Source organism: Diadema setosum, chromosome 17, assembly GCF_964275005.1.
Source record: "Diadema setosum chromosome 17, eeDiaSeto1, whole genome shotgun sequence".
Classification (NCBI taxonomy): domain Eukaryota; kingdom Metazoa; phylum Echinodermata; class Echinoidea; order Diadematoida; family Diadematidae; genus Diadema; species Diadema setosum.
In genome coordinates, this window is record NC_092701.1 from 20,015,207 (window position 1) to 20,039,966 (window position 24,760).

Sequence of the window (24,760 nt, forward strand, 5' to 3'; positions counted from 1 at the left end):
CAGACATCACGGTCCGGATACATGGAACACTCTTCCTGAGGAGTTGAAACAGTGTGCCTCCTTGTTTTCATTCCAAGCAAACTAAAAGAAGCACATTTTATTACAGTATACTTCAAATACGAACTAAAAACAAATAATTAATATGACTAATGTTGGTCTCCCGATAGCAACATCGCATATCGTTCCCTCTTCCAGCAAACCATTTCTTTTATTCTAAATTCCAGCCTATCTGCCCTTGTGCACTTTCAAGCACTTGCACGCACATTCAACACCATCACACATCAGAGTTTATTTTCCCCTGCTATCTTCGCAGCAGAATTTGTACTGTTACGAATCTAGTACGTCCCTACATTTTCCTCGAGCCGGCCATCTTTTCAAGCTGTGCTTACAATGGCAGCCCCCTGCATAATTAGTCTGGGTGCCAAAGCGACTTTTTGGGCCTAACCTTGTTTTACCGTCCACCCAATGTTTTTTGATGGTTTAACCCTATTTCGGGGGTGCTGAATCCGAATCTGGATGATGCAACTCTTGCATCCTTGAGGGTTTTGAGATATTCAAGATGGCCGCCAAAATGGCCGCCCGAACTGGAAATTTCCACGTATTTCCTTCTAAATGGTGATAGATTGAAAACAATTGACGGTTTTACCCTATTTCGAGGGTGTTGAATCCAAATCTGGATGATGCAACTCTTGCATCCTTGAGGGTTTTGAGATATTCAAGATGGCCGCCAAAATGGCCGCCAAGACCGAAAATTCCCATGTATTTCCTTCTAAATGGTGTGACATTGAAAATAATTGATAATTCTATCCTATTTGGAAGGTGCTGAATCCGAACATGGATGATGCAACTCATGCATCCATGAAGTTTTTGAGATATTCAAGATGGCCGCCAAAATGGCCGCACCAATTAAAACTAGAAATTCCCATGTATTTCCTTCTAAATGGTGAGAAATTGAAAATAATTGATGGTTTTACCCTATTTTGAGGGTGCTGAATCCGAAACTGGATGATGCAACTCTTGCATCCATGAAGTTTTTGAGATATTCAAGATGGCCGCCCGAACTGGAAATTCCCACGTATTTCCTTCTAAATGGTGATAGATTGAAAACAATTGACGGTTTTACCCTATTTCGAGGGTGTTGAATCCAAATCTGGATGATGCAACTCTTGCATCCTTGAGGGTTTTGAGATATTCAAGATGGCCGCCAAAATGGCCGCCAAAACGGCCGCCAAAACCGAAAATTCCCACGTATTTCCTTCTAAATGGTGTGAAATTGAAAACAATAGATAATTCTATCCTATTTGGAAGGTGCTGAATCCGAATATGGATGATGCAACTCATGCATCCATGAAGTTTTTGAGATATTCAAGATGGCCGCCAAAATGGCCGCGCCAATCAAATCCGGGAATTCCCATGTATTTCCTTCTAGACTAAATTCCAGACTAAATCGCTTCTTATCTACAATTGTTGCTGTAATCCCCGCTGCGTAGACATGCATACAGTATATCATATCATTAATTTCCTTTTATATCTTTGTTTATGCAAGTCAAACGACCCTGTTTTGAATTTACTTTGTATATTTCCCACATGTTCATGATTATGTACCTTATGTATATTGATTTGCTGATTGATTTTATGATTTGCAGAAAATAAAGTATCTATTAAACAAAACAAACAAAAAACAGCTTTTCCACGGTTATAAGCTGCCTACAGAGAGGAGTCGAATGCACGACCTCCCGTTAAAGTGTGACTGAAGTGTTTAGGTGTCCGACATCTCTCACACTTTACTACTACAGTGTTTGGTTGTTTGTGGACAGGCGGTTTAACTCTTTGTGCGCCGGCAGGGTGTAAACCCCTGTGCGTCACATTATTTTGAGATTGCAACGCATGCATGCCTTCGGCCGACAGTATTCCGAAGGTTCATTAATTCAAAAGTGAAATAAGGTATGTTATTTCGAAGGTACATCTATCCAAAAATGAAAAGAAGGTATTAATGAACCATCGGAATAACAAACATTATTCATTTTTTGAATTAACTAACCTTCGAAAAGGCAATTGCTGTCTTTTTCGCATGGTTCCGATGGCATAAAAACCCAGCAACCATAGTGCTATCTCATATAGGGAAGCTGACAGGTCCGGGCACTGCGAGATGTGTGACATGCGGGCGGGGAGAGGCGAGGCGGGCGGGGTAGGGGTGTCAAGGATGTATTCTAAATACAATATTGCGTGATGACTTTGTAAAGATGGCAGAGGGATTGCCTGTATACCATAAAAGACGGTTCAACTATTACGAAGGCACCTTCTTGCGTAAGACCAGATAAGCAGTATTATTTTGTCCCTCATTCGTATTCTTTTTTAGGATCGGTCCTGACAAGACACTTTCATATCAGTTCCCAGTCCTTTCGAGATGATCGACCTTTACACAAACTTTGGTTTAACGATTGTTACACTTTGTTTCAAAAATACATCAATTTTCTTCCTCATTATATCGCCGGGTAAAATAAGATTTGCTGACTTGAAGTTAAGACGAGAAATTTGTCACATAATAATACTTATTATGGTATGAGGAATCATATTTCACAATATGATGGCAAAAGCAGAAAAAGAAGAAGAAGAAGAAGAAGAAGAAGAAAGGAAGTTAGTGTAACAGGAATTTATCGTTTCATCGTTTCGTATTATGCCATAGAGATATTAATGAATATGGGTATGTTAGCCGGGGTTCGGTGACATGAATTCTTCGTGTTTACTTGTTTGTTTCTTTGTTTTGTTTCTTTGTTTTTTTGTTTCTTTTTTGGCGGGGGTGGGGGGGGGGAGGCATAATGGGTATTGATTGCAAAAATGCACCATGACCTAAATATAATCAGTACGTTCTACTTCAACCGTAGATCATTTAAAACATTTTGGATTCAAGAATAAGGTCCTAACCCCTCGCCAGAACACCGCCAGAATCTTTGAATGTGTGTGTGTGTGTGTGTGTGTGTGTGTGTGTGTGTGTGTGTGTGAGTGTGTGTGTGTGTGTGTGTGTATGTGTGTGTGTGCGCGTGTGTGTGTGTTTAATATGCTGAAAAAGATTTGACTTCAGAAAGTAGGGGAAATCATATTAGCCTTAAAAATGCTACCATATAAGAATTCGATGAACTGTGTATTTTTCATGACAAAATGATTTTTGTTTTTGGTATTATTAATATTCCCTTTGAATCGCTCCACTTACGTGTCAGCATGAAAATTAATTTTCTTTTGTACAGTGAACGGATTGTCCGTGTTTCGTCAAACTTCAGTAATGTGTCATGTTATTTCTGCATTCACCGAAATCATAAACGTTTTAGATAAATTCCACTTAAATCCTTTTGGTGATATCGTAAAGCGTTGACAGAGACCAGAAATGATTTCGACTAGGCAAATTTGTAATGTGCAACGGGAGGGGGGGGGGGGGGAGGTCGTATCGAAGGTTTGCCCCCTAACGTGTAGTCTTACTTTTGTTAATAGGCAAAAAAAAAAAAAAAAATCAGAGGCATATCCCACCAAAGGTATGCGCTGGATCGAGGCATCTCAATTGTAAAAATGCAAGAGCTCCCTTGTATGGGAGAGGGGCATCCCTCTCCCACCAACTTTGCGCCCCCTGTGTCCCCTAAGCTCCCCCTCCCTCCACCCCCCCCCCCCCCGAAATACACACAGACTGTCTCTCGGTGCGCTTTCAATTTATTAGATTTGAAATGTTTTGATCACTGAATGGGCAAAAAACCCCAAAACAATCATTGTTTTATTTCATTAATTTAAATATGTCCTAAATACTCCACCAACAGTGTGCACCAGACAACTGAATTTCAATTCTAGAACGGATATAACTCCCAAGTGTGCAAGGTGAACCCTCCCCCCGGTCCAACTCCATCACTTATAAAAAGATTGAACAAATTCTTGCACCCATCCTCATGAAAACCATTTTGTTTTGGCGTCTCTTGAATTTTTCTACGTTTATTACAAGAAAGTTTGAGAGATAGATGATAGATTGGATTAAGGCATGAAGGAGATCAGAGAGCTTCTCTCAAATTACTAAAGGTGAATAATTTATTGAATTTTCCTTTTAAAACTTTACCCTAATAGACGCTCCGCTCAGAAAGAGCCACTTTTTCCAATTCCCCCCCCCAAAAAAAAAAAAAAACAACAACAACCAATGGGTACACGAAGAATGACCCTACTTAAAGGTCGGTGATAAGTCGAAGCAAAACATAAGCAGCCAAGTTCAGTCAGTTTGCTGGTAGGTAACATCCTTGCAGAAAAAAAAAAAACAAACAAACAAAAAAAAACAGAAACAACATCCGGGACCAGAGATTTGACAAAGGTATGTTCCCTGCACTGATTGACAGATGATCTCACACTGCAGACTAACCGTCCTCTTGACACAAATCTCGATTGTTATTTACGGATGTTCCCGTCTAGATGCTGCCCCGGTATGGTTATTGACCTTCATTATTCACAGACATGTATATATATAAAGGGAATTAGGATTTTGGAAACTCTGATAAAAAAAGTAATAAGTGATTGAGTTTCGTAAACAAGTTACTTGAGTCATCTTTTGAACATCATTCTGCCACTGGTCTTGGTCTTGAAAAAGAAGAAAAGACAAAAACAACCAAACAACCAAACAAATGCACAATCAAGCAAGCAAGCAAACAAACAAACAAACAAACATACTTCTGGTCTGATGATACAGTAGGCTCTGTTGATATGCCGGACAAGTTTTCCCGCTGTATCCAATGTATGCGATGACATCCTCCTATCACGAGGTTGTTGCGATGGTTCCGGTAGCTTTTCCACACTATTTTTTTCATTGCTTACAAAACGATGAAATCACAGGCCATGAACACACAAACCCATCCTGTGCTCGAACGAACAAGACGGTTCGCTGCTAATACTGCGAGTTTCACCAACAGGTAAATTCTAGCACTCTATTTCACTATATACTTGTGGATAGATAAAGAAATACTTTAATACCACCTGTGAGTACATTTCTTCGTCATGCCATGCCATGAGAAACAAAGCACCATGCCATAGCAATGTTCTAGTATTTTACTTGTCCTGGGAGGCACAGTTTGGTGTCTGTCATGTCTGTAGTAATTGCAGCAGTGTGAAAATTATAACCAATATGACGCAATCCGTTACAGGTACTTTGAAAGGATGTAAAAACAATGTTCAACTTTCTTGTGAAGTAGTTCTAGGAAGATTTTCAGAATGCCACTTCGGAAAAAATCCCGACTTCGGGTTAGTTAGGAAGAAAAATCTTGCTAGTAAGGATTTCAGAATACCGCCCTACAAGTAAATAAGGCTCATGAGTTCGACACTACAAAGGTCAAAACAGCCCATTACATTGCAGCACGGGCTTAAAGGGATCCTGTATTTTTGGTTCAGACCTAACCTCAGGTTTCTGACATTTTTTGGTGAGATAATGAGAAACCTCGCATAAAATATGAAAGAGCATGTAATTCCAAGAGGGATTCAATGTTTATTTCAAGAAAATTGGTTTTGAAGTGTCGGAGGTATCCAAGACAGGGCAATGCTACTAAAAGGTGCATGGGATCCACCTTTTATGAGGATCTCCATGTTTTATTTTGTCTTTGGATGTCTCTGCCTTTCGAAAACCGATTTTCATCTAATGAACTTTAATTTCCTCTTAGAATGGTATAATCTGTATCATTTCATTAGTGGTTTCTCGATATCTCGCAAAAAGTTAAAAGCCCAATCTTCATCTCCACCAATACTATACTATTCCTTTAATGTGTCAGTTTCATGTCCCTTGTTTTCTTTTAGTGTTTTAATAGTGCTTTTCGGGCTGTATGATTCTTGGGCTGTGTGATTCGTGGGTGTCGAACTCGTGACGTGCACCACTTTCTATTTCTTTCTCTCCTTTTCGTTCTCACTATCTTCCATAATTTCTCTTTCTTCTGTTTTTTCCCTTAGCATAACGTGTGTACATGGCTATTAAGGGGATCGTTTAGTTTTGGTTGAGACCTAATTTCAGGTTTCTGACACTTTTTGGTGAGATAATGAGAAACCTCTTATGAAGGATGAAAGAGCATGTAATTCGTTGAGGAATTCAACATTTCATTTGATGAAAATTGGTTTTGAAATGGCTGAGATATCCAAAAAAGAGTGATTCTAATAAAGTGTGGGATCCACAATTTATTACGATCGTTTGTTTTACTTTGTTTTTGGATGTGTCAGTCATTCCAAACCCGAATTTCATAAAATAAACTTTGAATTCCTCTTAAAATGGTATGCTCTGTACTATATCATAAGTGTTTTCTTGATATCTCGCAAAAAAAGTTAAAAGCCCAATTCTCATCTCCACCAATACTGTACCATCCCTTTAATGCTTCTGTTTTGTGAAATAATTTGTTGTTTGATTAATCAAAATCATTATTATTTGTGTATGTAATGAGGCCCTAAATGGTTTTGGCTATTTGGGGATCCTTCTGCATGGTAGTTTGAGTTTTTCTTCTATTCTATCTCTTTTGATATTCTCTTACGATGATTTCTTTGCTCTCGTGTGCAAAGCTTAGCTATAATAAGCAATAAATGATGAATCAATGTGTTTGTTTTCTAACATGATTTTGTTAATTTATGCCACATTATCATGCTGAACAATCAATGAAATCAAATGAAATGAAATCAACACAGATTGGAAATAAGCAAACAAAAAACAAACAAAATTGTTTCTTGAACCAAGTAGACTTCAGACGGTCATTCCTTGTGCTTCCCCGTGTCTGCAACACCTTAGCTCACTAGACATGATAGATGGCAAGGGTCTTGTACAAATCTTGAAACAAAAAGAATGTCTGTAGTAACTGCGAAGCTATTCTAACCAAGGGGGATAAATTCAGATGAAATACAACTTTTTCATTTCATTTTATTGTTTTTGTATGGTACAAATAATCAACTATAATCACTTTCAGAAATATACACAGTTCATGATAATTCATGGCTGATTTTGCACATGAAAGGTAAACAAATCATTGTGACAGAGAACGGAGACATAATAAAAGAAAAAAAAAAATGTCAGGGTACCATACAGGAGGATCCCCAGTAAGCCGAGCTTAATATTGGGGCCTCGTACACAAAGAAACTTGTACGCAAAGATTAACAAATTGCAAAAATCAAAAAATAAAATAATTATACACGGAGACATAAACATCACGGGTGATTGAGAGATTACAAGGACATAATTTGACCCAGATCCTCTGTGCGTCCTATTTCCTTTTATGCTCATCAGAAGTGGCCGATCCAGAGGGGGGCTCACAGGGCGCGCGCCACCTCTTTATTTTTTTGTTAAAACAAGAGAAATAAAAAAAAAATACGGGCGTGCGCCCCCTTTAAATCTGTAAAAGGCGCCTCCCCTTTACGGAATTCCTGGATCCGCCCCTGATCAGCATCCATGCTGCGACATGTCTCCCCTGCCGAAGGATACCCATCATGCTGTTTTGTTTTCATTTATTTTTTGTATGCGTATTGCCTACTTGTATGTTTCTCAAATTATGTTGACTTGAGCCTATTGATATCACTCATTTTGCTTGGCCATGGAAATTGTATCCAGGTTTTTTTATTTTTATATTTTTACTCGAAATGACATGATATAAAATGAATATGATTGTACCTTCCTTCATTCTCCTACCTTCCTCGATTCGTTTGAAGCAATAGAATAACAGAATAAGAACGGAATAGTGAAATTTTGGAAGGATTGCAAAAGAATGATTTGGAATCGATCAAGAAATGATTGATATCAGTCAGTGTGATACAAATGCAATTGGTAAGTTATTAAAGGCATAATTTACCATTTGCAGATGAAACAAAAACCCAGCATTAGTGCTTCAAAATAGTTCTAAAATGTGAGTTAGGGCTAGAAACGACCAACGTAAAAATTTAATTTTGAATCCGTATAATCGATGTTGTTAAATACACAAAATGTGAACAATAGTTATAATAAAAATGTTTCCAGGTTAAACCGTCTACAGTTACGGTTTATTGAGAAAAACACTGATATCTTCTTATATTTTAGGCTTTATTGCAAACATTTTATATGGTAGGATGTTTTGTGATACAACAGACCTGTGCATAAGCATCAAATGTGATACAGGTATCTTGAACATTTTTTAAAATCACTGCTCCCAAAGGTAAACTGGACCTTTAAACTCCGGGGAAAGAAGTAAAATTTCCCCTCCGCGAACATGTAGCATTAATAACGCGTTATAAATCAATGAAAGAAAATCCAAATATCCATTATGCTTCTCAAATCTATAAACATAAAGATGTGACTGTAAATTTCAGCAGGAAGTCTAGTTGTAACTGTAAGATCTATTAAAATCTAATGCGAAATCTAGTACTTGGATGATGATTTGAGTTGCGATTCGATGTAATTTCAGCTATAAACAGGTTTTGAAAGGGCAGAGCCGAGTGTCCTGCTACTGCAACCATGCTGGTGCCTTTGATTGTAACGACTGTCATCTCAGTGGCGGCCGCTTTACCTGCGACCACACCCACACCCACACCCACACCCACGTCTGCACCGAACGGTATCCGTCAATGTGCCCGTGAGTGTGGGACATCTCCTTGAAATGATATTGTCATCTATACAAATTTATCCATTTATACAGCCTGCTGAATGACCACCATATCATAACCATTATCAAACTCTTCTCCTAACCTGCAAACAGCGTCCACGTGAAAAAGCTGTTCGCCTTCCCAGCTTCATTAACTTAACTTTGAAAAACAAGCCAAAAGTGTAATGTGGGTTTAATTGTTTGGGTATGATATTCCAAAATGTCCACTGTAACCACCCTTTCCATTTAAATCTGCAGTTTGGAAGCATAGGATGAGCCACAAGAAATGTTCAGTAACAGATTGCCGTGTCATTTCTTGTTTACAGATTTGAAGTATAGCGTACTCCGCCTTCCATCAAGGAGTGAAGTGAAAGTTTTGCATGAACACCCCTAAGAAAGTTTAATAAACTTCGATACTGTTGAGCGTATCATGAATAAGATGTGCGTAGTAAGAAATCTAAGATTCCAGCTGATTTGATTATCCCTTCTTGTCATGTTCGTTGAGATTAATTTGAATATTCCGCACGAGTCTGACGAATCTTATAAGTGAACTTGATACCAAAGCTCCTTTACTCGGAGGCAACGTTTCATTTATACGGGATGGATTTTCTACCACTTTGTTGGTAGTGGTGGTGGTGGTGAAGGGGGGGGGGGGAATCTAATTTCAAAGAGTTATATAATTATCATTTCAGACCTATTCATCTCCTTCCTTTTTTTTTTGTTGAGACGAAAAATCACACTCTGTGAATCAAACTAAATTGATAGATAATAATAATAATAATAATAATGATAATAATAATAATAATAATAATAATAATAATAATAATGATAATAATGATGATGATGATAATAATAATAATAATAATAATAACAATAATAATAATAATAATAATAATAACAACAATAATGAGGTCTTATCTGCCCAGGGTGTAGCCTCTTCAGTGTTGCTACTGCTCTACAAGATCAATCAACCAATCAGTTTGTTAATTAACCTGTCAATCAATAAATTTGGTATGTTGACCTCTCCGACCCTAACTAGGATCTCCATGTCCCGAGTATACCTTGCTGGAGGATTACGGTGATGGTTTCTTCAAGCGCCGCGTCGAACCAGGCGCGTGGGTCTACAAGGTTGCGCCGACCTGCAACATAACGTCCGCTACAATGAGTGTTTACATGGACCTCCACAACTACTTCCAGGGTAATGGTTCTTGTAATACTTTACTTTTGTTCAATGCATCGTTGTTGTCCTATACACATTATATACTTTCACTTTCCGTTCGCCTTAATTGTACCATCAGCAGGGTTCTTTTTTGTTGTTGTTGTTGTTGTTAAGTGCTTTTTTACCGTTGTTATATCAGTTAAATCTTGTTACGGAGCAAAGATTTCCAAGTACATGCATATTCTAATTAATAGTATTAACCAAGCAAACACGAACTTATTTCATCAAAGTCAACTGGAACGCGATGAGGAATCGCATTTTATTGAACATGCCTGTTTATAGGTTATGTCTGCGTAGTAATCGGTAAATTTGGGGCATGCCTTACATCAACCTCAGTGACAATAATGACAATAATGACAAAATTTCTTATAATAAATTTGTATTCATTTTAACACGTTTAACTAGTTATTTCTTATACATAATTGATTATGCATACACTGCAAAAGTGAAATTTTTCGCGCGAGAAATTTTTATGCTCGGCCGGTAAGATAATTTTTTTCAAATTCTGCGGAATCAAAGATATAATAGTATATTGCATCATAACGAGCATAAAATTCTTGTGCTTTTTATTTTCGCGCTAGTTTAATGTCGCGCGAAATAGGTGAAAATTTCCACATCTGCGAAAGATATTATAGCTTTTTCTATATCCGTGTATAATTTACATGATTGACATACAAATGCATCTCAGGGCTCAACATTAGAGAAAAATCCCACGGCCCGGGGCCCCCAGACTATAATCCTATTATGTAAATGTCGCGCCTCCACTTTTGAAGAAATGCATGGTGTGTTTTTGGTGACCCGATATCAAAAATTTCATGAGTTCACATGACTATGTTTTCAAATGTAAACCTATTCTTTTCTCTTGGCCATATTTCATTGCCAAATTTTGTCTTCTCTATTATGTATCAACGCCCCTGTATGATTATTGAATATAATGATTTTATGAATAGGGACCTATGTGTAGTGTCATGGAAATTAGGTTTGTGCCTCTCTATTGAATTTGAAGACCTTGTAAACTTAGTTACACTACGTATTATTCAAAGCCCGTCATCATACTTTTCATACATGACTATCAGGGTTAATAGTAATTTTAAAGTTTTATTAAACAATTTAATAAAAAAAAACTCTCTTTACACTTAACTGTACGTAGAGTTTTTACAAAATTATCATGTTTTATTGTACTATTCTAATAATTTGTTAAGTAAATACATTTTTTATTTTTCTTTGATTTGTCTTTTTTTTTCGGGCCACCAAATTTCATCGTTGTCGGGCCGCGACATGATTCTGGTTGCTCGAATTGGACACCACCGAAAAAAAAAAATAGTCTCGAGCATTGTGTATAATGTATAGATGTATAGATACGGGCCCTTATACAAGTTTTATATATTTGTAATATTAGACAGTGCTATGAATATCATTATGCTAAGGTTTTTTGTTGTTTTTGTATTTATTATTACTCATTATTTGTGTGTGTGTGTGTGTGTGCCTGTAGACAATGGCATCAAGCGAACCACCCCTATCATCCTGACTGTGAAAGAGAATACACAGCGCTCCTTGTTTTGCCCGGAAGAGTCGGACGACCTCTCCTGCTGCCCACGGTTGTTCAGCCTGCTATTCTACATTCCCGCTGAATCACAGGCTACAGCACCACCACCGTCAAATGTGCGTTAGTCAACACCCTTCACAAAACCATACTCACGCTTTTTATTTTCTTTCTTTAAGGTGCAGTTCCACATTTCCACACGCCTAAAATTATATGGAACAGAGTGATTTGTAGAAGTTTCATCAAAATTAAAATTTGAATCAAAAAGCTATGGAAGACTTTACAGTTCTATCATTATGTTGTTTTTACCGATTTAGTAAGGGAGGTGCAAGAAAAGGAAAGACAACTCTTCCTCTCCTTTGAAGGATGCGCGGCACCGCCGAGAAGTTATGCGCTTAACTACAAGTGGAAATCAGGTGCTTTGACAAAAGAGAGCATCAATAATCGGGACTAGCACTCTCACATCTAGAAATACTTGCCCCTACTTTCATGCATTTCGCTCTCTCTCTCTTTCAATGTGATGGCAACAATGAATTTGCGTACCTTGAATTGGAGCAGCGAATCAAAATGTAGTGTAAAACTGACAATTTTATCAGCAAATAGTTTAAAAGCACGCTGGTGCACGCTTTAGCGGAGTACTTTATGATTTTGAAAGATCAAAATATCCCAGATTAAGGGATAGAAAACTACCATGCGGAAATGTGCGCATTATAGAAAAATATTAGGTTCTTAAGAGGGCCTAATTTTCATTTCATTTCGATTTGCGCATTACGAAGAAACTAGAAATACATGTTTATGATACAGTATTGAATTCTTTCATAAACTACTCTTAACCAATTCGAGTATTTCATTTAAAATTTTACGGGGGAATAAAGCTTGTAATTCAACGAAAGGTAAAATGCGTTCTTCGTCTCCGAACTTCGCCTTGCAACTAGAGCGGTGCAGAGCATGACTTCAAGGCGTATAGTGGAATGCTAGACATCCCATTGTAACGCTTTGAAACCAAACATGTGTTTGCATGAATTACGAACGAGTTGTCTCTCCTTTTCTTACACCTCCCTGGTTTGAAGAGTTATGATGCAGTAACCTCATAATAATTATTGTATTCTCCCCCACTATTTAAGGGGACATTCCAGACGATCTTCATAGTTTTGCATTATGCAGGCGTAGTGCATAAATTGACAGCTCCATATATTTGTGGATTTTATTGTTGTCCTTGAGCAGGGAAACCAATGCTCTGAAATACATTGAACAGTGTTGATGGAATAGGAACCTCACACAATTTCAGAAATGTAGCGGTGTAATTCCATTGCAATACCGCTTGCTTATTAACCTGTGTGAAATCTATTCGCGCCTACTTTTTTTTATTCTATTCTGCTTCCTCGAGTCCAAACTCATGCATTCTTATGGTGAGGCTACCGTGTCATCATCCTTGTTCATTGCAATGTGTTATAGAATTTGAAAACATTTTTATTCCTTACCCCAATCACCATAAATTCTGAAACTATGTACTCAGTATAGATTATAAATAGTTGTTCAGTAATGTAAAAGATTGAAAAAAAAAAAATCATCCGGAGGTCTCCTTTAACCCGATCCGTAGAGGAACCTGGTGGCCTGCTTATTAAGTCTATGGGCATTTCAGAATTCAGTATATGGAGGGTTAACCGACAGTCCCACTCTCACAGTAAATCTAAGTATGACAGAGATACAGCTGATCAGTAATCACATCCTTGACGAGGATGGCCACTCATCGAGTTGGGGAGGGGGGGGGGGGTGCTCAGTGGTGTGCATAAGTGTGGAGAGTTGTGTAGCGATGAGATGTGTCCATGTCACGAATGTTAGTAACTTGCATATTGAATGTAGGTTTTGTGGTCATTAATTGTTCTTTATGCAAAGTTCGGGCCCCTTTCGTGAATGATGAGAATGAATATTTAGTGAAGGAAAAGCAATCGAATGACCATCATCACTCTTAACTCGTTGTTATCATAATAAAATGGGGTACACGTCCTCCAAACTGGACAGAGAAATCAGAGAAATCAGAGAAAATTTAGCCGTTGCAAATGCTGTAAAAAAAAAAAAAAAAATCCAGATAAAATCATGTAGACAGCATTATCATCATTACCTCTTACTTTATTTTTGAATGTTTTCAGGATATTCAAATCCGCATTTCGCTAAGATCATAATTTAATCCCACTTTTTCATTCTGTCATTCACAGAAGTCCGACATTCATCTGATCCGAGTTACAGAGCCACAAGAATTCTACGGTCGTGCTATCATTGGTGGTCGCCCGACACTAGGCGCGTTAGAACAGCATTACCGAGAGCTTGTGACGTTTCTGGCGGAGCGGGATTTCTGGTTCCGCCGTGACGCGTACGCCATCTTGTGTAAGTTTGAATTTTTATAGTGAATTGCAGCCATAGCGTCGAACCTCTCTAATCAAAGACACACATCCAAAATATACAAATACATTAAAACAGAGCTCCGCATCAACGTAATGTTAATTCGAGGAAATGGATTGGAATCAAACGAATAGAGTATAATGGAATGGAATAAAAAAGAATAGAATAGAATGGAATGGAATAGAATAGAATAGAATAGAATGGAATAGAAAAGAAAAGAATAGAATGGAATGGAATGGAATAGAAAAGAATAGAATGGAATGGAATGGAATAGAAAAGAATAGAATAGAACAGAATGGAATGGAATGGAATAGAAAAGAATAGAATAGAATGGAATGGAATGGAATAGAAAAGAATAGAATAGAATGGAATGGAATGGAATAGAAAAGAATAGAATAGAATGGAATGGAATGGAATAGAAAAGAATAGAATAGAATAGAATGGAATGGAATGGAATAGAAAAGAATAGAATAGAATAGAATGGAATGGAATGGAATAGAAAAGAATAGAATAGAATAGAATAGAATGGAATGGAATAGAAAATAATAGAATAGAATGGAATGGAATGGAATAGAATGGAATGGAATGAAATGGAATGGAATGGAATAAAATAGAATAGAATGGAATGGAATGGAATGAAATGGAATAGAATAGAATAGAATGGAATGGAATGGAATGAAATAGAATGAAATGAAATGGAATGGAATAGAATAGAATAGAATGGAATGGAATAGAAAAGAATAGAATAGAATGGAATGGAATGGAATAGAATAGAAAAGAATAGAATAGAATGGAATGGAATGGAATAGAAAAGAATAGAATGGAATGGAATAGAATGGAATGGAATAGAAAAGAATAGAATAGAATGGAATGGAATGGAATAGAATGAAATGGAATGGAATAGAATAGAATAGAATAGAGTGAAAAGAATAGGATGAAATGAAAAAAAATAGTCCAGAAGAATAAGAATTAGAAAAGAATATGACAAATTTAACTCCAGAAATGTATACGAAAGATACGGGTCAGTTATGGTCCCTAGAACATAGACACACTGACACATATTTGGGATCAAGTATGATATTTTGTTAAAAAAAAAAATTATCATTGCAATCTGAAGAACTAATAAATAGAAACCAACTACTAATGTCTAAAGAGTCCCGGATGTTCGTCTCATATATTCCCTCTCTCAGACTAGAAGTCCAAAAAAAGAAACGAACATACAACTCAACAAACCAACAACAAACCCTGATGGGTTGATAATAATAAAACATTTACATAATAACTAGTATTAGGCCTATATATCTGAAATGAATTTAACCAGGGCTTGACACTAACGGTGGCCCGGTGGCCCGGGGCCACCAAAAATGAAAGTCGAGCCACCAAATCTTAAAAAAGGGCAAATTTGGTGGCCCGCCTCGGGCCACCAAAATTTTCTTAAAAGTGTATCAATAAATTCGTAACTTTTTGCGCCGGAAATGCATAAATCGCATGTAGTGAGTTAATGTTTTTTACTGTTTTTTTTTTTTTTCGGGCGACCAAATTTTTCTCTCGGGCCACCAAAAATTTGAAATTGATAATTTTGGTGGCCCCATCGGGCCACCAAAAAATAAAGTTAGTGTGGAGCCCTGATTTAACGATTGGAATTGCATTCAAATCGGGAAATGGGTGTTTTTTATGTATGATATCAATACAATACATTGATTGTTATCACTATCTTCTTAGCAACAATAAACATATTAATGTTCATATACTGGCAAGCACCATAGACTGGATTATGCACATAACAGAAGTGAATGGTATACTCAGTATTCTAGCCTAGAATGCAAGGAGCTCACATCACGCTCCATTTCATTTGCATATTAGATGACCATGGTAATTACATGACACGAAGTCACTGTCGTTAACAAAGAAAGTATGCAAAATTTAAAGAGGTACATGACCTTTTCTTACTTTATGTACTTTATTTCAATGAAGGTTCTTCCATCAATAGCTGTTCAACCTGAGCTACTATTAATAGCTTTACAGTGAAAACATGGTTTTGGTAAGGGTTTGAGAACCTGTCTCGCACCATTTCATATTTGCTTGCAATATATCGAAAGAGTCTACCAAGAAACTTACCTGGCTGACGCGATTTGCCGGGATGAGGCGTTGTTTTGGGAGTATTTTGAGATCTAAAATAAGAGTCGGTATACCGACTTTTTTATTCCAGAAGGATCCAGAGTAACTCGATCTCAGGGAAATCTCGGCCCTATTTCAGACACTATACACGCAGTTCTTGATCGCCATACTGAAAAAACAATCAAAGACGCTTGATAAATAGCAAAACAACTTCAAAACCGCGCGCTGTCCATTTGTTTTGTACAGGATTAGCGTACACTTTCCTGTCTTTTCAGTTAAGCGTCTTTGGTATCAACTCGGACCAGCCAGAACGCGAAGCGCTAAAGGCCGCTCCCATAGTACAATGCTGTACAATCCAGAGGGACAACTCGTCCCGCCGTCAAAGCGAGGCCGAGTTGTCCCCGAGTCCGAGTTTAGCCTGACCCCGATCGGGTAAGTTCTGAGACTGCCACTCCGGGGAACCTTTTTGGTTAATATTTCGCATTTTCGTCGTTTACCATCGAATATCTTGTTATTACAGCGTTATTCCACACATTTCTTAGGCATACGTGCACATTTGGGAGTGGCATTTGACAACTTTGGCTTTAACTTTGGAGTGGTATATCACATAACATCAGCATTTCCTAGTTGTGTACCCATTACTGTTGTGAGAAAAGAAATAGCAGAGATCTTAATTATAAACAAACTTAACATACAAACTGCCTCTATTATCTATGTAATCATAATTTTTTACTATGCAATGCCTGTATTTAGGCTAAAACATCTCACGGTGACTGCCGATATTCATTAGGAAAGGAAAGGAAATGACTTGATTAGCGCCCTCTGTAGGCCTATTTGTAATGTGCGTTATCGCTTAACTATCTTCTTGTATTTATTATTCTCTTCGTACATCCACGTGAAATTATACAGCTTACGATGCGCCATGGAGACCCCAGCCACATCGCTTTGAAATTCTCATACAAACCGAGGATGGTGACCACGGGCACGGACACGGACACGGACACGGACACGAGCATGGACACGGACACGGACACGGACATGGACACGATGGACATGGACACGATGGACATGGACACGGACACCACGGTCACCATGATGATGATGATGGACGTCGTGATCGTCGTGAGATCGATGATCTTCTCGAGGTTGATTTGATTCCCGTTTAAACGAGCCACGACTGTATACATCCCTGGACCACACGAACCTGATGCAAGTTTCTCTGCTTTAATCGGTCTCTTCTCCTCCTCCCCCAGTTCCTCCCTTCTCTCCCTCTCTCTTTCTCTTCCTCTTTTTCTCTTTTCATCTCTCTATCTTTTTCATGTTATCACTACATTTTCACAGGACTTTTTTTTCTTCCATCGTATGATGTACGCATACTATAAACAGATGCCTATTAAAGGCTTAATCATAACTGTACGTTAATCTGTAGCTGAACCACTATAAGAGGGAAAATGTCGCTTTTTCTAATGGCTTCTAGAACGATGAAGCCATAATATTGGTCTCCATAGCTAGACGGTGGAAATCTTTCATGAGGTATAGTAGCCAGATTGTGTAGAAATGTATTAGATGTCGTTACTTCGTTTCATACACCACAATTCGGGAGCGTCTTGCAAAAGAAGACAATTATAGTCCCATAGATATATAATTATACAAATGTATTAAAAAAAGCACGCTCTTGATCACACAAAATTAATTACGAAGATCACAAGCGGTGACTGTCAGTAACTCAACGTCGTGATTTCTGCAGACCAAATCACATAACCATCGTGTTGATTGTTATTATACTCATCAATGTTATGTTTTGCGAATAGGCATTTTCCTAATGTCACAACCCCCACCCACGACAAAAAATGAATAATACAAACAGAAAATACTTGTTTTGTTATTGTTCTCATGTTCCTTACACAGAGAAAACGAAACCTGATGAATGTTTGAGACAAATGATTCTGTGGAAATTTCAAGTTGCAAAATAAAAAATGGATGAGACGTCATCTTTACAGCATTACAAGAGTCAGATACTAATATTACGTTAATGCCGAATATGATTTTATTTACACTCTCGTGATTCTCGTAGATACATTCCATTTGTACTGATTTGCTGCTTTAACCCACCTGCTTTCATCGATGTACGATTTTGCTTTGAGAGGTAATTCCGTGTATACATCACTTCCGTTCAGTAACTTATTAGAAACAATTTCGTTACGAACCTAGCAGAGTATAGGATGCCTGTATAATAGGCATGCGACGAATGAACCTGTTTGTGTTAAAGATAAGTCATTGTAAGTCAATCATTAAATTACTCTTTCTTTCATCAGAGCAGTCAGTCTTTTTCATTATTATTACTATTTTTGTGCAACTGAGTGACGATATATTATACAAAATATATCAGTGATGAATATTCTGATGGTGCAATAATACGATTCCAGGCCGTTGCTACTAAAGGTTACGTGCAGTGTGTGACTGAAAAACCTATCTCTCCGGAGAGGATAGGTAGAAGCATGGAATGATGCGTGGAAGGAGGAGAATGTAGTGAAAGTGTAAGCTGATTGTGGACCCTGATAAGATGCAGAACTTGTGACATAAATTGACACAAACCTTGCCCTTGCTTTCGTTCTTTTCGGTGAAAAAAAAAAAGAATTAGGTGACCCCCCCCCCCCCCCACACACACACACACACACCGAAGGGGGAAAAAGAAAAAGACAGAAACCACAGTCTCAGCTAAATTCATCAACTGCAAGGGGCAGCAAATGACAAAATATGTCAGTAACACAATTATTTAATATTCACATATCGCTTGCAAATGATGGGCGTCCACTTTTCTGCATTTTTGAGGCATTGTCTTTGGCTCAGGCAGAGGATGGGAGGACGCTGGTGAATATGTATGGTTTTGTTACAGTCGAGCTTCTCAGCACTTGTCACTTTTTTTCACTCAACTATAACTTGGGTCACATATTTTCTCAGAATGGCCAAAGTTGCTCATACAATGTATAGCTACACTCAACAAGCTTGCTTTTAAGTAGGTTCCATTGTGTTTCTCTTTAGCTTTCTTTTACTTTGACTGTAAAAGACGATTATTTCTAATCTTTTGTCATGGTCTTCCATGGTGCCCTGAATGAAACTGATGAACATAGAATTGAGAGTACATTATATCAAAACGTATTATTAAAAGTAAAACATAGGTATGTAGCCTACTGTACATTGCAAAGTAACATATAACATTACATATTAACATGGCACAACATGAGTTCACCAGAATGCGGAAATATCAATCAAGTCTCTAATATGTGTAGGAACAATTGGATATCACAAAATAAATTTGATTGAGTAGATTTAATATACTGTAAATAACAACTATGTTTAAAAAAATATTTTGAAAAGAATTATGGAAGAAGCTGATCTGATTGAATCATCTAGCTTGTTCCATTCAAGCAAAGAAGATATGACTGGGCTACACTTATTAACAATCAGAGCGAAATCTCGGCACACGTACTTGCCTTGTGAAATGTTCATGAACATCATTAGGTTTAACTATTACAAAAGGCCACGGCTCACAATACGACTTTCGGTGGCACGACTGACCGACTTTGGATCCGAAATAAATCACAATAACCTAAGAATATACACGCTAGTTTATTTCAAATCCGTCATACAGCAGTCATATTGCGGTCTCAAGTGTACCTGAAGGTAAGAAGGTTTTAAGTTATGAAAGCATTTATATAGCATTTTAAAACAAACAAAAATTGATCAGAGTACATTGGTAGACTTGTGAAATACATCATTTTATATAATTTGAATGCAAAACAGGTCAACTAACATGTCATCGATTCGTGAAAATAACAAAATGTAAAATGTTAAACTTTGATCTCTTAATTTCATGTACAATGTTCTTCATAAAGCTTCTAAACCGTGTTTTTCCCCCTCTGCTACACACTGTAAAAATCGCCTTGAATATGAAACGCAGTTGCACATTCCCCTGTCCCTATGTTGAAGCGTCGATCAAAGACTCCTGAAGAAGCACCCGTCCCGTGGGCACTAATCTCTTCAGTCTATCTTACATGGGTGAGCAATGTAAGCCACGAAGATAACTTGAAGAGCTCACTCTTGCGGCAAACTTTTGAAGCAGCTGCATGTCTCACGCAATCCGAGGACGGCGCTTTTGCGAGTTTGATAGAGGTTGTATTCACGATATTACCTCGCTCCTGTCGAGGAATTAAACTTGCTATCAAGTGATAGAAGAAATTATTAACTGCATTATTTCCCTTACATTATTTCCCTTGATTTACAGCAGGACAAAGAAAGTGATTTGTGATATGTACGTCATGATCAGTTTATGAATAATTTATGGCCTAGTACATTTCCGAGATTTTTTTTTTTTTTTTTTTTTGTGGGGGGGGGGGGTTATATATAATCATTAATTATCAAGCTTTCGGTACCCGAGACAGGACGTTTGGAGGGTTGCATTTCCGTAGAATTTGTTTCCAAGTCAAGTTAATCGTCAAAACGTCTGAGCGCAAACTTGTTTAATGGATCTCTATTAATAATATTTGGTACATAAGATCGTACGTGAACCTTCAAAGTAAATGAAAAAAAAAACATTCACAATAACTAAAGAAAAAACGTTCCTAAATTGACTAAAAAGTAGCACAACACATCAACAGGTATGAGCAAAAGACCAGTATAGCAGGAACAATTCCTAGCATATTTCCTATATCCCATTTGCTTCGCCGGGGGAAGCATTTATTTCAGCCCCTAAATGGAAACTTCATAGTTTACCTCCCTGCTCTGCCGTTTGTTTCGGTCAGTGTTTCATGGGAACGATGCAGTTGTTTGTTGGCAGTGTTTTACGTGTAAATAAAAGTGATTACACCTCCTTTGTTCTGCAGTACGCAATGGCGAGGTTTGTTTACTGAAGAGACTAAATCGAACACAAAGACTCGCAAATAAAGAATTCTGCGAGGAGAATATTGCATACCAATTAGAGTTTCAGCGGTGTTGACGTGGTAAGATATGGGACCTGTTTCATGACGACGTCTATCATCATTTCAAGATGCTTTGATTGCATTCTCCATGGTAACAGCTGATTAAACAACCTGATTGGTTGATTGCTACCCGACGTCTTTTTTTTATTTCTCGACTAATGCTGAATTAGCCCTTGTAAAGGAAGGATTAGAACTATCCGAGCCAGTTCGCTGCTTATCCATGGTTCAAATGACAAAACAGCCATAAACACGATAAAACTAAATAGATGTCACCCACTTGCGTTATCCAACTCGCGTTTTAAGTTAGCAAGCTCCCTTTAATATTTGAAGGGATCGTATAGTTTTGGTTGAGACCTAATTTCAGGTTTCTAACATTTTTGGTGAGATAGTGAGAAACCTCTTATGAAATATGAAAGAGCATGTAATTCTATGAGGAAGTCAACGTTTATTTGATAAATATTTACTTTGAAATGGCTGAGATATCCAAAAGAGACCGATTCTAATAAGGTTTGGGACCCACACTTTATTATGATCGCTTTGTTTTACTTTGTTTTTGGATGTTTCAGTCATTCCAAACCCCGATTTTCATCAAATAAACTTTGAATTCCTTTTAAAATGGTATGCTCTGTACTATGTTATAAGTGTTTTCTTGGTATCTTACAAAAAGTTAAAAGTCCAATTCTCATCTCCACCAATACTGTACAATCCCTTTAAAGTGTTATCTCATCGCACTGTATAAAAGGCAAAGTAAACGTTCACGTGCTGTCCATGACAATTACGCTTTACAACTCTGAGTCTAATAACTATGTTGTTTTCTCATTTTACATTTTATCTGCCCGTGCGGTAACTGATTGTTTAAGCAAAACGATAACCAGAACGTTCTATCTGAAGTTACCATAAATTCAAGTTACACTGAGCTTTAGTTGTCACATTATTGTCTCATATTGTTTAGATAAGCTTTCATATTCACGTAAGTTCAAAAAGTGTCAAAGGCAGTTATACCTGGGTTAACACGTAGTTAACTTTTATTACCAGGACATAAACGTGTGTCGAAGAAATACGTGACAGTTCTCACATTGACTACATAATTATGATATATATTTCGCCACTGTTTTCCATACACAGCTGTGCTCAAATCTCAACAGAGAGACTGACTAAACTGTCTACTATAACGGACACCTTCATATCTTGAGTCTTGAGTCTTGATGACGTTATCCCTCTTCCAGCTCCAAGAAGCTATAATGGATAAACCTCTCATTCATTCATTCATTCATTCATTCATTCATTCATTCATTCATTCATTCATCTATCCATTCATTCATTCATTCATTCATTCATTCATTCATTCATTCATGCATTCATTAATCCGTCTGTCCGTCCGTCCGGTCCGCCCGTTCGTTCGTTCGTTCTCTCGTCCATTCATTCATTTTTCCATTTCTAATGGAAACATATCTATAAATATTTCACAGAAATTGAACACCTGAAATACGTCAAAATACATACTAAAGGATAAGTATACAGAGTATCTTAAGCATACGAACATGCTAGAAAGGGGGAGGAATGCTGAAATGTAATACTGGTAGGATGCATTCCCCCGACACGTAATACAACACGTGCCGTGGGGAGGTGTAGTGATGATCTCTATTTACAGTAAAAAAAAATGTGTGCGCTGTGGGCGAGTAGCATATGAATGCATCCTTCTTTAAAGAATGAGTACTTTAGTATGAAGGCTGCAAAGTTGTAATAGAGGGGAGAGTGAGAGTGGTGGCATGCACGACTTGACTAGGTAGGTGGCTCTAGATCCAATTAATCCAGCATGTCATAGGAAAGAATACGTACTTGAATGCATCAGTGAATATTTAGGGCGGTGAGTTGGCTCAGTCGGTAGCGCGTCTGCCTCACGATCACGCGGCCCGGGTTCGAACCCGAGTCTGGACTGAGCAATGTTGTGTGTAAACATACCGTCCCCTCTATCAAGAGCCAAAACACTCTGTCCCTCGGATAGGACATAAAATGGAGGTCCCGTGTATGAGAGAGTCACAGCTCATGCACGTAAAAGATCCCGCTTCATTCATCGCAAAGATGCAGGGTGTCTAACCCGGTGAAGTGGTCCCACCCCACATCCAACTGGACCCCATGGAAGACCAGCTTAGTGTAGCTGAAAATGGGCTATCCAGCCATCTTCACAGATGGAAAATGAACAACAACAATATTTTGGGTATGATGCATGGTGGATTGTAGTTCTAACTGCTGAACACATTCGTAGACCAAGGAGTATAACTCCTTGGATAGACCATGGAGCTAGTAGCTCCATGGGTAGACTAGCTACATGACCAGTCCATACTGGATTGTGTAAAAAGAGAAAAGAAAGAGAGAGCATTGGTCAGGGCCAGTCGCCGGTGATGTAACGTGTTCCATCCTGGTGCCGACACCAGTGCCCCGTTTCATAAAACTTGTCATCAATAACAAGTTACGATAGTTGTTGTAAGCTTCTGAAATCCTTGCATCTGATTGGCTGAGAGCATTTTTTCATCTTATTTCATTTGTTTCATTTCAAACAATGCAAAACATTCACGTACACAAATGAACACAATATCAACACACTTTTGAAGAACAAGTGACAAAGAAAAATACGTGAAATTAACAATACTACGCATCACGTAAGAAGATGAAATTGAATTACAATTAAAGTTGCAGGAAATGGAGGAGACATGCGTGCTGAATAGCCGAGCTTGTATTTTGCAGTCTCCTCGTGGACAAAAAAGCAACAACAGACAAACAAAACTAAATAACATCAAGGAAAGAAGTATTTATTTTGTCATAGATTTGTGACAGTTGTTAATGCTGATAACATGTTTTATGAAACTGAAACCAGATGGGGACAGATATCTCAATGTTTCTCGGGAAACCGGGCTATTACATTTATAATGATAAAAAACTTAATACCTACAGCATATATATTTCTATCTATCTATCTATCTATCTATCTATCTATCTATCTATCTACCTGTCTATCTGTCCATCCATCTATCTATCTGTCTATCTATCTATCTATCTATCTATCTACATTCAATCCAGTTCATTTGAACTCGATTTTATTGTCCTTTTCTGGAAATGTGTTTTGTTTGCGTGCATACCTACACGATGTCATTATATCGCTACATACTTCTACCATGCACACGTATAATATAGATACATAGACGTGATAGACATACAAGAGATATACAACAATACAATATCAATATCTATATATGGATACATATGTGTTTATATTGTGTGTGCGTGTGTGTGTGTTGAATTTCGTACATGTGTGCATGTATATGAATTTGTATATAAGTCTTTGACGCAATTATGCTTTAAAGGGTTATAGTATAGTTTTGGTTGAGACCTAATTTCAGGTTTCTAGCATTTTTTGATGAGATAATGAGAAACCTCTAATATCCCCATCACACTTATTCGGAATCAGCACGAATCAAGCAGAACCAGCCGGAATCAAAGATTTTCCAAATTCGTGCCACATTCGGGAGAAATATTCAAATTCTAACAGTTTATTAGGGAATGCTGTTCGAATACTTGGAATGGACTTCGAATCCTTCTCGAATCATTCTTGCACATTCCGAATGAATTAGCTCTCGAATGCTGCTCGAAAGTACTTGGAACGCTGTAGGAATATTCAAAATTCAGAATCTTTAGAAAACACTTCGAATGCCGCACGAGCGCGGTTCGATTGCTGCCCGAAGTCTGATGGTCGGAAAGCGTCTCGCATGCAGTACAATCTCATTTCGAATGCGGTCAGAACGTTCCAGGAATGGCTACCAAATATACTTTGAATGTTCACGAATTCAAACAAAATGCAGCCCGAAAATTTGGAATACACTTAGAATGTACATAGAATGCAACACGAATGTCC

The 24,760-nt window shown here is 37.8% G+C and overlaps 1 protein-coding gene across 1 annotated transcript; it reads left to right on the forward strand.

The window, feature by feature from the left end:
- The first annotated feature begins 4,877 nt into the window (after positions 1-4,877).
- Positions 4,878-18,152, forward strand: LOC140240820 (uncharacterized). The gene is made up of 6 exons (XM_072320591.1): positions 4,878-4,931; positions 8,415-8,582; positions 9,631-9,789; positions 11,303-11,472; positions 13,570-13,738; positions 16,781-18,152. Exons 2-6 carry the CDS (start codon positions 8,465-8,467, stop codon positions 17,035-17,037), a joined length of 873 nt encoding a protein of 290 aa, XP_072176692.1. The 5' UTR covers positions 4,878-4,931; positions 8,415-8,464; the 3' UTR covers positions 17,038-18,152.
- Positions 18,153-24,760: the final 6,608 nt, after the last annotated feature.

Excerpts from the sequence above, each read along its gene's own strand:
- LOC140240820 (XM_072320591.1), top strand. The coding sequence starts at position 8,465 with ATGCTGGTGCCTTTGATTGTAACGACTGTCATCTCAGTGGCGGCCGCT. Across the intron at positions 8,583-9,630 it reads CGGTATCCGTCAATGTGCCC|GATCTCCATGTCCCGAGTAT; the intron begins GTGAGTGTGGGA and ends GACCCTAACTAG. Across the intron at positions 13,739-16,780 it reads TGACGCGTACGCCATCTTGT|CTTACGATGCGCCATGGAGA; the intron begins GTAAGTTTGAAT and ends GAAATTATACAG.